The sequence below is a fragment of the Microtus ochrogaster genome, chromosome 16 (genome assembly GCF_000317375.1).
Source record: "Microtus ochrogaster isolate Prairie Vole_2 chromosome 16, MicOch1.0, whole genome shotgun sequence".
Taxonomy (NCBI): domain Eukaryota; kingdom Metazoa; phylum Chordata; class Mammalia; order Rodentia; family Cricetidae; genus Microtus; species Microtus ochrogaster.
Genome location: NC_022018.1, coordinates 30703607 through 30721324, shown reverse-complemented (window position 1 = coordinate 30721324; position 17718 = coordinate 30703607). Strand labels below are relative to the sequence as shown.

Sequence of the window (17718 nt, the reverse complement as noted above, 5' to 3'; positions counted from 1 at the left end):
CCCTCCTCCCACCCCCGAGAAAGGGAAGCTCTGCATGTTTGTCTTGAGGCCTCAGAAGAAAATGATTGGTTCTCCCAGGGGACCTTGGCTTAGAGGAGGTACAGGTGGACTACCCAGCAGATCCAGAGGACTTCTGTATTGCCTCTTAACAACTGCTGTTGGTTAAACTCTGCGTCCCGTAAGATTCTACAGTTGTTCACCGTAGCTCTTCTACTGTCCAGCAATTTCCCAGCTACAGATACCTGCTTTGCTTCCCCACAGACCCTTACTATAGTTCAAAGATGGGAGAACCTACATAACAACCTCCTTTTGGTGCTGAAGGGAGAGTATTGACCTTCGCCATGCAGAATACTGAAAAAATACTCCATCCCTCCCATGAGCCAGATGCCTGCATAGTTTATAAATTTCCAACAGCTGATGTGGTGTTTTCCTAATGAACTGTTTATCTCTCTTTCCTGTGATGAGCAGCTAATTTTGTTGAAAAGACAGGAATTCCGGGGTACTTTCCCATGTGTTTAGGATTGATACATAAATTGGCTCAGAGTGACGGAATCTTTCTGGTTTAGTGTTTGCACTTGGTCCAGGTTTATGTTAATGTTCTCATAGTGCCATCTAGTGTTCTTCTAAACAGCCTTTGTTAAAGAAAAAAGAAATCTTCAGCAATTACAGTTTAGACAGTCATGGCTATTCTACCAGAATAATAAAAGTGTTCTCAAAAGAAATTACTGTTAAAATGTTTCCTGAAGTGTAGCGCTGAGCTGTTTATGAGTAGTGATGTAAGCATCCGTGGTTGATGTACAGTTGACCCTACGGTTGGAAGAGCAGAGAGGGGGCACCAAGGATGCAAATGTTCCAATTGCTTTTTTTTTTTTTTTTTTTTTTTTTTTTTTGGTTTTTCGAGACAGGGTTTCTCTGTGGCTTTGGAGCCTGTCCTGGAACTAGCTCTGTAGACCAGGCTGGTCTCGAACTCACAGAGATCCGCCTGCCTCTGCCTCCCGAGTGCTGGGATTAAAGGCGTGCGCCACCACCGCCCGATTGCTTTTCAAAGTTTATTAACGTAGTATGTATATATTTGTGTGTCACAGTGCTTATATGGAAGTTAGAGAAAAACTTGCAGGAGTCAGTCCTTCCACCACTTGGTGAAGGAACACTAACCCACCGGAGCCTGTCGCTCTGGCAGGCCTTGCCCTCCTCCCCCAATCCATGTCTGCCTTGCTTAAAGCCGTTAGATTATATTCCAAAAGCTAGCCACCAAGGTTCAGCTATCAAAGTATTAGAGCCCAGCAATCAAAAGCCCCCTTTGGCTCACCTAATTAACATTCCCAGTTGGCACTGGACACCTTAACCTAACACAGGGTTTCCCCATTTATCTTCATAAGCCTTCATTTTTCTGTGTACCACGTCTGCCTCCCCTCTATCCAGAGGCATTCCTCTGTCCCTCTGGAACAGATATCCCTGTCCCCGCTCCCTTGTTCTCTTCCCCTCTCCCTCGTCCTCTATCTCCTGTCTTTGTCTCTTATTTCTTGCCTTTTGTCCTTCTGTGGCAAATTAATGTCCTTTGTGCTGAGGACTTGGCCTTTGGGGTCCTGAGCCAATACCGGTCCTTTCACATGGTGTCGTGACTCAGATTTGGGTTCCAGGGATTGAACATGTGTTTTTAGAACTGACAGAAAGCCCCTTTACCTGCTGACCCAGCTCTCTGCCCTTGCTTTTACTTTTAAAAATGGGTTTCCTGGGGGCTGGAGAGATGGCTCAGTGGTTAAGAGCCCTGACTGCTCTTCCAGAGGACCTGAGTTCAATTCCTAGCAACCACGTGGTGGCTCACAACCACCTACAATGAGATCTGGTGCCCTCTTCTGGTCTACAGAAAGAATACTGCATAAATAAATAAATGAATGTTTCCTGGAAGCTTGGTATGGAGGCATATGGCTGAAATCCCAGCATTTGGGAATCTAAGAGAGAAGGATCATGGGTTTGAGGCCAACCTGAACTACATACAGTGAATTCTAGGGTAGCCTGGACTACAGAGTGAGATCCAACATAAAAACAAAAGAAAATCATGTACAAACATTTAAAAAAAAATTTCATAAAAAACAAACCTGGACTCCTTTCCCTTTCTGGATTGTGACCCCTTATGTGGATGATGGGGGTAATGCCACCCTCTTGGGTATGATGTCCCTTCAGCAGTGGCAGTGCAGGAATAATCTGTTGTTATCTGTCTGCTTTATTGTTTCTTTTTCTTTTCCCTTATATCTCAACTGTACTCTTTTTTGGGGGGGCTGGGGGTCTTGAATTTTTAGAAGCTTATCAATGATGTCATCTCCCAGGAGTCATCCAGCCCGGTCTCGAGCAAGCCAGAGCAGTCGGATGGAGGTGGGACAGGTAAGCAGAGTCACCTGTGATTGGAAGAACAGCCTTCGTGTTCTCCCCTCTAACCTAAAACACCAGTCCCTTACTGTCCTAGCCTGGGGGTGCTACTCCTATCTCTGTAGCCATGATCTTAGGGGGACTTTTTTTTTCCTGATTTCCCAGATGGAGGAAATTAAGATTACCTTCCCCACTTTCCTTTTTGACAAATTCCTAAATTCTGGGCATCCTGGTGAAAGAACAAAGTGTGATGTTTTGAACAGCAAGCTCCGCATGGCGTGCAGAAGGAGGGCGGCAGTTTTGTCTGCCTGGAGGAAATGCTCCAGTCTCGTGGCTCCAGTGTGGATGGAATCCCTGTGTTTTGTTTCCTCAAAGTTTGTTTTGTTTGTTTGTTTGGTTGGTTGGTTGGTTTTTTAAAACAGGATTTCTCTGAAGCTTTGGGGCCTGTCTCAGAACTAGCTTTTGTAGACCAGACTAGCCTCAAACTCACAGAGATCTGTCTGTCTCTGCCTCCCGAGTGCTGGGATTAAAGGTGTGCGCCACCACTGCCTGGCCTGGTCCCTCGAAGTTTTAGGTGTATTGAGTGAAGATGCCATATACTGGATGCAAACGAGGGTAGCTCGTAAGTTGCTTTTACGGATGCTTACTTTTTTGCCGGCTGTATGGTTCGCTGTAGACAGCAGCAGCAGTGCGGATGATGACCTTTCCAGACTGAGATGAGAGCGTAACCCTCAGTACAGCCTTTCTCCATCAACTGTAGCCAGATCCCTTACGGATCGGTTGACTTCCAGAACTGACGCACTTCCTGTCTCTCTCCACCTATCAGGCCCCAGAGAGTCCTGAAGACTTTAAATTCATGAGAAATTAGCTTCTCCTTGCATATGAATATAGTGCTGTGTATGGTGCAGAGTAAAATTTGATGTCTTATTGCAAGGGTCTCTGAGTTCTTGTCTTTCGGAAGGAAAGAATTTAGCCGTGAGTTGCTAACTGTTCAAGCGGTTTATTTATCAAAGCAAGCATGTCACAGAGAAATTGAAGTGAACTGTCCCACAGTGGGCAGGCAGCCTAGCAAGCTCCACAGATAGGAATGAGGACTTAAGCCATTTGTGAGACTCCTTTGTCTTGGCTCTGCCCCTCTGCAGTCCCTGCTTCCTGCCTGGCAGTCCCTGGACCAGTGCTAGAAGTCATCACATTTCCGCGAAGAACGCCGGTTTTTCTTAGCGCTGACTGTAAAAGCACACTCACGTAGAGATGCTTTTGTTCTCAAGATCTGTGATGAAGAATGAGAACCACAGTGTCCACCACATTTCTACATTCAGAAGATTAGTTTCTTTGACTTTTGATGTTTAAAATGGGGTTTGGACCACTTCTCATTTTAATGCCCAAATTGTACCCAGGTCTTCCAGAGGCCCGCTTTGGTTTGGGAACGCCGGAAAAGAATGCCAAAGCAGAACCCAAAGTGGATGGGGGCTGCAGGTCTCGGAGCTCCTCCAGCATTCCCACCAGTCCGAAGCCCCTCCTGCAGTCCCCCAAGCCCAGCCCCGGAGCCCGGCCTTCCATCCCTCAGAAGCCAAGAACTGCCTCCCGACCTGGTAAGGGCATTAGTGGTCTGGGAGTCAGGCTGGGCCTGCTCTGGCTATAGCCACAGGTGGTCTCAAGAGTAGGTAAAATGTGGTAGACTCATTGGAGGAAAAAATGAAACTAGGAAGCTGGAAGAGGAAAACACATGAAACCTGCAGGAGCTGAGAACTGGGCAGGGCTAAGAGATGAGACCCCTGTCTGTCAGGAAAGCCAGCCTGGGCATGCTGGCCCGTCAGCAGAGGCAGACTTCTGAAATCAGTCTCCAGGGTGTTCAAACAACGCACACGGCCAGTTTAAAGACAAAGGCCTAAGAGCAGCAGTTTGTGTGGTTGTACACCATATCCTGTAGCATATCAGAGATAGAGAACAGAATTGGGCAAACTGTGGGCCTGGTTTGAAAGAAGGTTTCCTCAGATGGTGCAAGTGTTGTTCAAGCGCATTGCAGATGTGGTCGAGTATGCTAGGTACAGACTGGGCCCTCATGGCTTCCAAGTCCAAGAGACTTAGCCTTCGGCCAGATACAAAGGTGTTTGCCGAGCTAAGGTAGAAGGTCTTACAGAAGAAACTTAAAAATACTAAGAACGGGTTGGGTTCTGTCTTATTTTCTTATGCAAAAAAAAAAAAAATACGTCTATATCAAGTCTTTGAGAAATAATTGTAAGAATTTTCAAAACATCAGAGTTTGAGAGGACAGATAAAGCTCTCCTCCTCTTCTCCATATTTCCCCGGGAGGGTCGGAAAGCAGGGTGGAGAGGCAGCCAGTCCTTTGCCATCTTCATCATCACCCTTGTTATTGTCTTTCTCTTTATGCTCCAATTGGCAAGCTGCGGCAGGAGAATAGGTATGAGTTTGCAGTTAGCCTGGGATGTACAGTGAGTTCTAGGCCAGCCTGGGCTGCAGGGTGAGACACAGTGAAGACAAAGGAAATGAAAAGCAGAGAGTCGTGAACAGAAGACATGATTTTTTTCTGATCTCCGTGGGTTTCTAGTTTGAAGTAAGCAAACTCTGATCTACTTCATGGAGAAGCTCAGTTGGCCAGTTCCTGATATCAAATGTAAAGCTGGCTAGAGTCCTTTTATTTTTTCACTTTCAGCTGTGCTGTTTATCTCCTTGTGTATTTTATATCAAAACTTAGGCTCATAAACTGATAGGTGTTTTGATAAAGCTTGAGAATTCAGCAGTATTTTTAAATGTTCCTCTTCAGGACAGTTCTGAGAAATTATGGAGTCACTGTGTCTGGTCATAGCTTTACTTCTGTGGTGGCACAAACAGGAGACTAGATGTGAGAAAGTAAGACTGAGGAGAGCCTGCGTGTCAGCTGTCTGTCTGTCACGCTTGTGCACACACACGTACACACTTGCTTGAGAATCCCACCCGCTGAGGAAGAAGGCGAAGGGCACAGTTCATTAAGTTATTTTGATTTTGGTGAAGCAATGCTGGCTTTCCAATAAGAGCCTACAATCCTAATCCCAACGGTCTTTACACCCTTTAGTCCAGAAGATCATTTAATCTCCTTGTAGGTCCAGAAACCAATGTCCTTGATGGGTCTAAAAGTCCATGATTTCAAATTACTCCTAGGGCAATGGATTCTATGCTGGTAGCTACATGAACGTGTGTGTGTGTGTGTGTGTGTGTGTGTGTGTGTGTGTGTGTGTTGTGACTTAGTAGCTCTGACAACTAATAAAGATATTGTGTTACATATAGTACATGTTTTCAGACATTCAACAACTTTATGTCTGCGGCGGAAGGAACCTGTGGTTCACTCCTAGCCTCATTTTCAAGCATTAGTATAGACTGAGATCTGTACGTATATCAACTTTTTATAATTGTCCTTGCTTTTTCTTATTGATTGTCCTTGAATGCTAATTACTTCCTTAGCAGAAATACAGAAGGAACTTATGACTAGAAACATCCTATGATAGTTTTTCTCTATTTGAGTCATCTGTATGTAAAGGTTTATCTGGCTTCTATGCTGGGGACACAGTTTGTAGACCAGTTTGTTTTGTTTCTTTGTGCCTCTGTAGAAGATCCAGACTCTCCATCTGGCCCTAGTTCCCCTAAAGTTGCTCTTCTTCCTCCCATCCTCAAAAAAGTCCCCTCAGACAAGGAGCGTGATGGCCAGAGCAGCCCCCAGCCCAGTCCCAGGACCTTCTCCCAGGAAGGTAAGAACATCTTTGCTCTGGCTCTGTTCACCCCAGAGAGTGTCATTTCAAAAGGAGGACTTAGTGCCAGACTAAACTAGAAGCCTGGAGTTCTTCAGAATCCTTTGGGTTGACTATGGGAACCAGAGTGGGCCCTTGATTTGGCATTATGCCTGATATTAGGACTTCATGAAGAGAAGTCAAAAAATATAGCTGAAAATAAACAAAAAATAAACAAAAAAAATATAGCTGAGCCACCTAACCAAAGACCCACCTTCTCCACAGGAGTGATTTCTGCATACTTCTCAGCTAGCTTACAGCCTATTAGGGCACAATTTTGAATAGGTTTCTAGATCCCATTATTTCTAAGGAAAGCACCCCTAGTTAGCTTGTCACCATTGCCATGGTTCAAGGGCCATGGTGACATTAATTTTGCCATCTTTGCCATGAATCAGGAGCAGACCATCTGCTCTGAGGAACCTCGAAGCTGCAGTACTCTTTGGGTTGTGAGTAAATGTTCTGCCTTCTCAGAGTGTAGTCCCCTTGTAGACACTCCCAGGGCATCTCTGCGCAAATGTGTTCCCTTCAGTTCCCTGAGGTGGGAAAGGTGGTTGCCTGTGATTTTCTTGCTGCCCTTCAGGAACAGACTTGAGCCCCCAAACAGGGGTAAGGCAGGCCAGGGTAACAGTAGCATCTTTGATGTTTCTTTCATCTCTCCCACTTATTTTAGGCTCTGTTATGTCATTTCTTTATTTTTAGTTTTATTTTGAGGCAGGGCTCTCTTGATGTAGTGACTCGCCTGAAACTCACTATGTAACTTAGACTGGCTTCAGTCTAATTCACGGTAACTCTCGTGCCTTTGCCTCCCAAATGCAAGGATTATAGGAGTGAGTCACCATGCCTGGCCTCCCTGATTTCAAATGCACAGCTGGCTTTTGGGTTACGTGTCACACAGGGCTGGTTCTGCACCAGATACATGATGTAAGAGAGCTCTTAGCCCCCACGTGTAGATCCTGGCTGTGCTTTGGGCTGCATTGTTAACGTTATATTTGTTTGGTGAATTCTGTTACTTCCCTGGCTCTGATATCTCCTGTTTTCTCTTCTTGGCAGTAGACGTGGGGTAGAAGCTAATCGTAGGCACAGCTGCCTATTATCCTTACGTGTTAGTGGGTCTAATAAAAACAAATAAATAATACTTTTTTTGCTCTTCTGTCTCCGTTCTGCAACTTTGTTTGTTAGGTGGAAGTTTCTCTCCCCTACTGTTCATAGAGAAAAGAAGGTGGGGACTTGCCTGAAGGTGTGAACTACTTTTGTCAAGGAATCCAAAGAGGGGAATGGTATCAGTTCTCATTTCACAGCGAGGGGATAGATGCTGTACTTGGTGTCCTAACCACAGCTTTAGCATGAGCCAAAGTTTGAGTGACTTCACTCTAACAATGACCTACACTGTTAAAGAACCTTTTATCGTGCTCTTCAAAGCAACCTCAGGCCCCGAGAGCCCCTCACAGCCAGGTTGCCCATCCACTTCTTCCCCATTGGCACCCTTGCTGTCTTTCCTTCTGCAGTTTCTGTCTTTTCCTCTCAGCTTTTAAGGAAGCTTTGAAAATGCCTGAGAGGATTTTAGTGTGGGCGGGACAGTTGGTGATGTGTGGAAATATTCATCTTGTTAAAAACGATTGAAATGTGGAAGAATTTACACAAAACAGGGTAGGTGGGGGCCAGAGAGTTGAGTTTAGTAAATTTATGATTAGCATAACTTTTGGAAAATGATACCTGCTTGGAAGCATCCAATCTATAGCCCAAGGGCCACCTGAGTTTGGCTGAGGACAGATATGACTCTAGCCCAACCCAAAATGATAAGCAATTGTGTTTTCAGCAGGTGTTTGTAGGGTTGGGGTTTTAAATTTTGTTTCGTTTTTAGCTAATAGCTGATAGGTGATCAAAGCTATTGGGAGTAGGAATGTGTCCTGGAGCCTCTGGTGACAACACAGTCACATAGGACACCACTGGCCAGGTCAGGGCTGCTGTGAAAAGCGAGGAATTCCAAATAAGGGAGCCGTCGCTCAAGAACTTGTGGTGCTTCATATGCTTGTCCAGCTTGGGCTGATTGAAACTACAGAGTCCGGGGTTGCTTTCCTGCCTAGACCAGAAGGAACTAGCTACACATCGCAGTACTCTGCAATGATGGCAGGCGAAAATACACAAGGTCTGGGCTCAGCTTTCAGGCATTTGGGGGGTAAGATTTTGACTCCGGCTTCTGAACTAGCTGGTCTTCAACGGGAGTGGAAGACACAGCAGCCACTCATGAGCCCTGCCTTTCTCTTTAAAAGCCGTCCCTATTGTCTTTTCCTGTTGTACGTTATTTATGCTGGTTACTTCATTTCCTTGTTCTCTGCCTCCCTCTGGACTAGCGTGCCCAACTAATTTCTGAAACAGGTAAATGACTGTAATTCTTCCGGATTATTTCATAGTGTGTGTGATTTTTGTTAATCCATCGTGGAATCAAAATTGTAAGGCTGGGGCATTTTTGTTACTAGCTCTCTGGGGCAAGATCAGGACTCACCTCATTTTGCACATTTCCATAATGTTGGCTGTTGAATTCTGTAGACAACTGTGGACCTGCCCAGGACTAATATGCTTAAGTTCTTTGAATCCTAACTCGGGGTGGATAAGCTGATATTTAAGTTTTAATATAATTTTAACATGGATGTCGACACATTGATGTATTTGCTACTATAAAGGGTAAAACGGATCCCTTTTCCTTAGTAGTGCAAAGAGGAGATTATTTCAAAAGACATTCAGATCATGACAGTGGCAAGCCTTCCAGTAGAGGGAAAAGATCTTCAAAACCCTACTCCACCATTGCGGAAGAGGAAGTGAATGCACCTGGGTACAGGAAGTCACAGCCAACAAATGGTTAGAGCCTTCGGTTTTCATCCCTCGCTGACCTGAAGCTGATGAACTGGCACTAACAAACAAGCTTTAATTGAGTAGCTGCTGTTGGGGGCTGGGTCAGAGACTTCATAGAACTGAATCCTTACTCTACCCAGCAACAGGATGGTCCCTGCATGGGGAGGTGGGAGGATATTAAGTCAAAATCCAAAACTAGACAATGAGGAGCTTCAAGTTACCTTAGAGGTTTGTCTATTCAAATTTTAGTGAGCATAAAAGTTAATTTTCATATTGGGGTCATAGCTCTCATTCTCTGCCTTTCTACATTTTTTCCCATCAAGTTTCCGTGAGTTAAGCTAGAAATTCATAGAGCGGTAGAGAATATTTGCCCACAGAACATTGATCTAAGATGGAACCCAAACACTGTGTTAAGGAAAAATCAACAAGAAGCCCCCAGCAACATGCAGACCTTGAATTACATACATGACTTTTCAGGGAAAGTTTTCCATCTTGAGAGGCAGTTCATTGTATTGGCCAGCACTTGCTCTTTCTGCTGTCTTCCATTAGATTGTGTGGCAAATTCTCCTCAGGTGAGAGCAGTTCCGGGGACAGCTAAGGGGAGATGTCAGTCAGGTGGTGGCCTCTAGGGGGTTAGAGCCTGCACTGCTGGCATAGGGAAGATGCCTTCCCATGATTGCAGTGCAAAGAAAACAGCATAGCAGAGGACAAAGAATGTTCCTAGCTCAGCTACTACAGGAGATCTCCTCAAAGGACGCCCGCCCTTGGAGTGAATGAAGCGCTTTGCTTCCACAAAGCTTTATCAGAGGTTAACATGTGAGGGTATTTAGATGTCCGGGATCAGGCATGAGGTCCATATTTTAATGTAGTGAACACGATGACCTTCATTTTTCTCTGAGCATTCCAGAATCCAAGTTGATGAGAGTGACCTTATGACAGGGAAAGCCTATACTTAGAGAACTTGCTTAGGGACAGATGCAAGTCTCACAAAGTCCCTACCAATTCATCACCAGCAAGAACATCCAGTGCTATGAGAGGCTCCTATGGCTCTTTCCTGTTGCTCTGGAATTAACTAGCTAGATAATAGGTGGAGTTAAGGGATGGCCCACCGCACAAAGCAGGGGTAATAAGTCATGTAAGGATAGAACATTTCATTCTCTTTGGACCAAGTAGCATCTATCCTGGAGAAAATGAATAGAATTGGTCCTTTGCTTTTAGTGGATGTGGTGGGCGGATATGGTACTCAGGATGGAATGTCGGGCCTTAAAACTGCTTAAGAGTTAGCTGTGCTGCTCAGCTGCCTTCCACACGGGTACTGTATTCTCAGCTAATTCCCAGTGTCTTTATCACAGAGCTGTAAAAATACTTCTCTTTCTAAAAGATGTAGTCTGATGTTAGTAAAACAGAAACAACTCTTAATTTCATTCATAGGAAAGTCACATCCATGAGTAGCTGCAATATGTGTGAAGAGCCAAAGAGTTATTTTTCTGAGACTTAATAAGACAACAAATCTACTATGTCTTTCATTAAGTACAGTTGAGATTACATGGATGTTTCTAGATCCTGGAAATTTGCATTTTCAACTCTTAGAGCCTCTGCTGTACATCTCTCACTAACAAGGCACGCGGGGCGCAGAAATAAGACCCACTAAAAGCGCTTGCAGGGCACTCAGGATGCCCCTCCCCTAGGCACATCCGTCTGCCAATAAGACATTGAGTTAAAGGGGATGGTGGCAGGGATAGGCCAACTCCCAACAGTGAGAGGAAGCCCTGTGTTGACCTCTGACATTCCTGCAACCTCGAGAGTTACCATTCTCCTTGTCATGGGTTGCGTCAAATTTTGGTAGGATTAAACGGGACCATCTTGTATTAGCTCTTCTACCTTGATTTCTTGAAATCGGGAAACCCCAAAATTTTCACAGGTGCTTCAATTAAAGTCATTGACGTCTAATATGTTTGTTTTGTTAGTGCCTATTCTTCTCACGTTGCCTTCACCTTTGAGAACTACGTAGCCTCTGCTTTTCGAATAGTTTCTGGTTAGTTTGTTTTTAATGCGTTACCAAAGCAATTGACAGAAACGTGGTGTGCACTCTCAAGTCTTAAGAACAATCTTGTGATACTGATCCAGCTTTCTCAATTTCCCACGCCTTGTACTCATGAAACAAATGGCAGCTGTTGTTCTCAAAGCGTGCTGCGTATTTGATCATGGTTGACCTGGTTTAATGGTATGGCTGTTTAGAGACTGAGTTCATGTCCTCTCCTCTCTGAGTGTAAGATGTGATATTTTTTATTAGCAAATATCCTATTTTCTTGAAGAAAATAGCTGTGTTTGTGTGGCTTCATTCGTGTTGCAGAGCTTTCTATCTGTGCCATCTGACTCTGGGAGACCCTTTCTTATCCCTCCGTGCTTCCTTCGTCCAGCGTGAAGCCGTGGACACGTGCCTGGTCTCACAGTCAGTGAACTAGTGCTCGGCTCAACTTCCTTCCCCCGGATCCAGATCCAGGTTCCACTTCCTGTGTGAGAATTCTACAAGAGCAGATAACTGTAGTGTGTACACCTACTATCCCAGCCCTTAGCAGGTAGATGCAGGAGGGTCTAGAGATCAAGGTCATTCTCAGCTACAGAGAGAGTTGAGAGTAACATAAAACTCTGTCTCAAAACAAGAAACACAGTTCTTCAGGAAAAATTTAGCAGTTGCTTGAGATTTTCCTACTATGCTGGAAAGAAATTTTAAAAGCGGGGCCAGCTACAGATTATTATGTTAAGAAAACGCTCTGTTTTCTCTTGGTAGATGTATATCTGCCTGGAGTTTACAGTGGGGAGATCATTTCCAACTTGCATCTGAATCTCTAATCCCACATCTGTATGTGTATTTCGGAGGGTTGGAAATTTGCATATATACATATGCAAAGTTGGATCTTTGTGTTTAGGGCTCTCTGCAACATTTATTTCCACCTCAAACAAGTTGTAAATATGCAAGCCAGTGTTTCCACTTAATAAGTTAATGTTCAGTCCATATCTTTTATTCGTCAATAGCACATGGGTTGATAATAAATACGTGTATAGATAGATAGACTCGTCCACCAGGACACCTTGGCATTCTTAACCATATTACATTGGAGAAGTTTAATCAAACAGTGTGTTTTGTCTTGTTTTTTTCCTTTTTACCTTGTTTTAAATCAAGGTGAAGGAATAAGTTTAGGTAATTAGTAAAGTCTAAATTTTATAATATTTTTTAAAAATTAATTCTGGACTTTTAAGTTTCAAGCAGACATAACTCTATTTAGACACTCCTTTAATGGAAGCCTGACAAAATTCAGTTCTATATAATTGTAATTAGCATCTTAATTGCATGCAATCAAATAGATGTTCCCTAAGGGCTGGGAATTGACACAATAAAGATCTCTCTTTCTACAAAGCTGTTTGCATCAAGGATCAGGACTAAGCAGGCTAGAAGACCAGTTGAGTGCTGAGCTTGGTTCAAGTGTTAGGTGAGGTTCTTCCTGCCCGTTCCCAACAGTAAGGACATCCCAGCTGCCCTAGGGTCCTTAGCACATGCAATCATAAATTAATTAATGGAGGTGAATGTGTTTAGGATGAACTTTACCCCAGGGGTCCTCAGGATCAAACCCAAGGCCTCGCACAAGCTCCACCCCTCTTGTAGAATGATTTGTTGATGTCTGAAATTGGGATATTTTCCCTTTTATTCAGCGCATTGGTTAAATGGTAGTTCTTACTTTTATGGCACAATCTGACCATGCTATCCACTAAAAAGGAGCAGATTAACTTGGTGATGTTGGCTCTTCCCTCCTCCCTGCCACCCCATTTTGCTTCCCCCACAGTTCCCTAACCTGGAGGACTCAAAAACTCAGTAGCAGCTTGGAAGGTCAGTGCCTTTGCTGTAGATGAAAACACAGGCTGCCTTTTCCAAGAAGATGCCCATATTGTGTCCCTCTAAATTTCACTCATGGTTGCTGTTGTGGTCCTGGTCCATAAGGTTACTTCTGCTTTTACCTGCGACCAAAACTCTTAATTACACGAGTGTCTCCATATTTAGAGAGTACTTTAGTGTCATCTTATATGAGGTGGATTTGGCCTGAGTTCCCAGGAAGCTAAAGTATCTGGAAGGATGAAAAGTTTGATTATTCGCTGAATCTAGAATCTTAGATGTTTTCTCTGAAGAGAGATAAGCATGACCCCCTCCCGCACCCTGTTTATCTTCCCTTGAATCTCCTATCGCAGTATTAGACATTTCTTCCCATTTGTCTGTTTGTGAAGAAACGAGGTTTTGTTTTAATTAGAATGCAGAAGTTCTAGGAGACAGCTCAAGTCCCCTTTACTTTTGTGGTTGGATTTCTTGTCAGATATTCTTGGGATGGTATTGGAAGTATTCTCTGCCCCCTTGTCTTGGCACACACTCAGACTGGAAGCTTAAAGGACTCTGTGCATGTCAGCATCAAATTGGTTTTGTGACGAAGGGCAACATATTTAGGGACATTTATTTATCTTTTTTTCCCCTCCAAACCTGACTTATCAACAGCTTTCAAAGGACCAATCACACAAGTAAAAATTTTTATCCCAATAAAAGCTTTTAAAAGCAATTGTATCTGTTCCTTATATCCCCAACTCCCTCTGAGAATTTGCCCTAAACCACTGGTGAAAAGAAGTCAGAAGTTTAAGGGACTGGAGAAATGGCTCAGTACAGTTAGTACTGTAGATGGCAAGAGTTTGCTTCTTGCACCCATTATCAGGTGACTAAACCCAGCTGAGAAAGTCAGCCTCTGTGGGTACCTGCACACACACACACACACACACACACACACGCACGCACGCACGCACGCACACACACACACATCACATCAATACTTTATAATTCAATTACTTGATTTTATAATGAGATTGAAAAGGCTGTTTGTGGGTCTCCGCCCTTCAGGATTTAGTGTAATTTTAATTTGATGTCTTTCCCAGAACTGAAGACTGTGTTCCTGGTTGGGTCTTCTTGAATGACGGATTAGTTGTGCTTTTTTTTTTTAGCAGCTTTTCAAGTGGCATGGGTTTGGTGTTTTTAGCTCAGATGGCATCTCTTCAGTGGGCATGGGAGTAATGTTTAATAGCTTAATTAAATATCCCTGGAGTTTAGCCTTTGAACTGAATCTTTCCCAGGTGTGGTGGCAGAGGAACCAGGATGTAGAGAGAAAGAACATGGGTTTTAAAGAGAAAACTAGACAAAACCTACCTGTGTGATTAGGAAGAACACGGGCGCATGACTAGCTGTCCTGTGACCCCTTCCAGTTCCGTATTGCCAGTCCGAACAGACAACAGGAGTGGGTGCTTTTCCTACAGGATTGAATCTGTCACAGGCATTATTTAATTCCTTGTCACAGATTTTATCTATAGGGAGTGAGGCATAGGCCTTCTGAAGCACGGGACGACAGATCTGTCTGTGTCCCTCCCCCACTGCAGGAGTAACCAGCTTTCGGACTCTGCAGAAGGCATGGCATTGGAACCCAGTCCAGCCAGCACCTCTGCCAAGTCTCTGTGTGTCCTGTCCTCTGTGCCGTGTATGGGGCAATCTTGGCTGTGGAGGTCGCCTGGCTCAGAGCAGCCTCAGTGACTCCTGACGGCTTCTCCCGCTTGCCTACCATCTCCTTCACATCTATGCCGGGTTCACCCTAGCATAGACTGGTCTTGCGCCTGCGTGTTTGCTTGTGTCCACTTGCTTGTGGTTTCTTTGGTGTGTCCTTGACCTCTGTCCAGAGTCTCTAAATCAATAGCTGGTTTGTTTCTGAAAAAGTCCATCATGACTACCCCTCCCCCCACTTCTCAGGGTTCCTCACCCTACTGTTGGCCAGGTCCTGTTATTGCCCTGTCAATAAATTGTCCCTCTTCCTTACCTTCTGATTTCAGTCTCAAGGAGAAGCTGGGGTCCGCAGGCCCAGGAGTATCAAGAACAAAAGCAGCGGTCCTCTGGCAAAGATGGTCACCAAGGAAGCAAATCCAGTGACTCCGGAGAAGAGGCAGAAAAAGAGTTTATTTTTGTGTAATGGTGCCCACCCCAAGCCTTCCATGCAGGGTGCTCTCCTCAGCCCTCAGAGAGGAGCGCGGGCAGTGCGTCTTCTCCCTTCTCTGGTGCTTTCTTCTTTCTCTCCTTCTTTTTCTAAGAAGAAGATAGAAAAAGTCCACTTTTGGGTTCTCAAAGCACATTTTTGGTCTCACTCCATTCTCAGCATTTGTTTTCCAAACATTGTTTCTTATGCCTTCAACAAAAAGCCAGCAATTATTCCACGGGCCCTACTTGAATTTCTCTGAGGCAGCTACACATTGCCCTGCATGGTGTGGTTTTTGGAAGTTAATGAAGTAACTGGACTCCCACCCAAGTAACCTTCCAGGAGACCCTGGGGTACTGCAGGGTGTTTTTGTGTCAGATCCACACATGACTCGATATAGCAATTTATTCTTGATGTGTGCAATTGCACACTGTAATTATATTAACAGAGCACACTAATAAATAATTTGTATAAATTATATATATATTAGATCTCGGGCATTGTTCTCACATTCTTCTGGGGGGAGCACTTCCTCCCCAGTGGAGAATTGTACATTTAAAGCTTGGCTGGTAGCCTTTGCAGACCATCGGCAAGCACAGCGAAGAACAGAGTGTGAGCAGCCCGGATTCATGTATATAGTTGATTGGAATGAGGTCTTATGAATATTCTTGTTTTTGAAGGCCTTTAATTTCTGTCTGCCTATTAGCTTTTAATGTGTGGTTTTTAAGAGAAAGTTTTGGCACCTGTAAAAAAAAAAGATGTCTAAATACTACTCTTTATAAAACATCTCACAAATATTCACTTACATTACAGGCTGAAAATATTTTATTCATATGTATATTTATACCAATAAAATGATTTTCCAAGTGGGATTTTTGCTTCCTCCAGTTCTTTTGTTAGGCCCGGCTTGTGCAGTGAGGCTGCGGCTAGTCTCTAAAATGTAGAATAATCACAGTACACAGATAATCATATCATCTAGAAATCATTACTTTCAACGTAAATATAATTTGATAATTTCATGGTCTGCTCTTGCCATCGGAACACAGATGGAATTTACTAGAAGGTCACAGAATTCTTTGTGTGTTCCGTACCCAGCTCCATGAGTTTAAGGTCATAAGAGGGGTGCTGGCTTGAGTCAGACGGGGCTGGTGTGATGTCGCTGTTTACCCCCTCCCTTTTGCCACCCCTGAGTGGTTGGCCTGAGAGTGAATTCCAGTCCTAAAGGCAGGACCACTTGCTATCATATGACCTCATGGCAACAGATATAAAAGACTGTTCTCTTTAGGTGTGGCACCAAAGTTGGAGAAGAATAAGACAGAAACGGGCATGGAACTGCAGACTGCAGGAGACCCATAGCCCAGCTAAGCCCACACTGGAATAAGCAGCACTATTGAAGGTGTCGCTCCTGCCCCCCCCCATCCTCCAGGATGTTCTGGAAGTCTCAGAAAGTGATATTTGTACAAGGCTTTGAATGGATCCCTTCATAAGTACAGGGGCTGTGCCTGATTCTTAAGAATAATGTTTTTTTTTTCAAGCTTGAGGACAGTTTTATTATTCTTTAAAAGAAAAGTCACAAAGCAAGGAGGCTGACCATATCGACAGCTGCCACAGGAGGGAGATGGAGAAGAAAGAAAGACATTCTTTTGACTTTGACATGGAGGCTCAGCAAGCAGCTGCCTGGCAAAAGGAAGATAGCTTCAGAGAAACTGTGGAAAAGTCCAAAGTATCAGGGAAAGCATGCATAGGCTCAGGCCAACCACCTGAAGGAAAAGGCAAGTTGTCGCATCTTCCCGAGTGAAGACTCGAGAAGGCAGGCAGACAAAACCAAACCTCCTGGTGGCTCCACAGTAGCTCTGTCCACTCCCTCAAAGCGTATGTGGCCTCAGATTGTGTCACGGGGAGTAGTGGGGTGGTCACACAGTGCTGCTGTCCATGGTGATCAGATTCACATTCACTTAGAATCTTATGTGGCACAGCGTGTCCCTGCTGCCCATTACAAGCTTGTGGTTTCAGTGTGGAAGGCCAGGCTGTGGATAGCCTTAGTGTTTGATCAAGGCCCCTGGACCTTGCCTCTGCAACAAGAGCCACTGTGTTTTCAGACAGTGATGTGGTCAGAGCAAAAAGCTGTAACCCTTGGAACTGCAGGCAAGGATGGAGAGAAACAGAAAAGTAAGAACTGTTTTGTCCTTTTGATTATCCCTAAGGTTACATGCTGACATGCCAGGCTGACAGCCCCCAGCTTGTCTGAGGTGGCCATCCGAAGGGCAGCCCTTATTCATGAGCCCTCTACTGTCCCGGCCTGGACTTTTTTAGATTTGCCCTGGATGTCTGTCTACTCAAGTCTCCATTGCTCCCTCCCAGGCTCCTTAAAAAAATATATATATATATATATTTACTATGTATACAATATTCTGTCTGTGTGTGTATACCTTCAGGCCAGAAGAGGGCACCAGACCCCATTACAGATGGTTGTGAGCCACCATGTAGTTGCTGGGAATTGAACTCAGGACCGTTGGAAGAGCAGGCAATGCTCTTAACCTCTGAGCCATCTCTCCAGCCCCCCTCCCAGGATCCTTTCACAGCGATTTTCAGCCTGGAAATGTGAACCACAAGTATCTCCTGCCTCCTGTTCCCTGCCTTGTGATGCTTTAAGGAGTGGTTCTCGACCTTCA

At 44.5% G+C, this 17718-nt stretch overlaps 1 protein-coding gene across 15 annotated transcripts in view; it reads left to right on the top strand.

The window, feature by feature from the left end:
- Carmil1 (capping protein regulator and myosin 1 linker 1) overlaps positions 1-15911 on the top strand; it is a 261752-nt gene extending 245841 nt beyond the window's left edge. For 4 of the 15 annotated variants that reach the window (XM_026782898.1, XM_026782903.1, XM_026782900.1 and 1 more), the window contains 5 exons: positions 2301-2382; positions 3765-3959; positions 5973-6110; positions 8856-9005; positions 14907-15911. In XM_026782898.1, the coding sequence (XP_026638699.1) occupies positions 2301-2382; positions 3765-3959; positions 5973-6110; positions 8856-9005; positions 14907-15043 (702 nt within the window). In that variant the 3' untranslated portion in view covers positions 15044-15911. Of the gene's footprint in view, positions 1-2300; positions 2383-3764; positions 3960-5972; positions 6111-8500; positions 8526-8855; positions 9006-14906 lie in introns of those variants that run through there. The other 11 variants (XM_026782905.1, XM_013349122.2, XM_026782910.1 and 8 more) reach the window with 8 other exon arrangements.
- The last annotated feature ends 1807 nt before the right edge of the window (positions 15912-17718 follow it).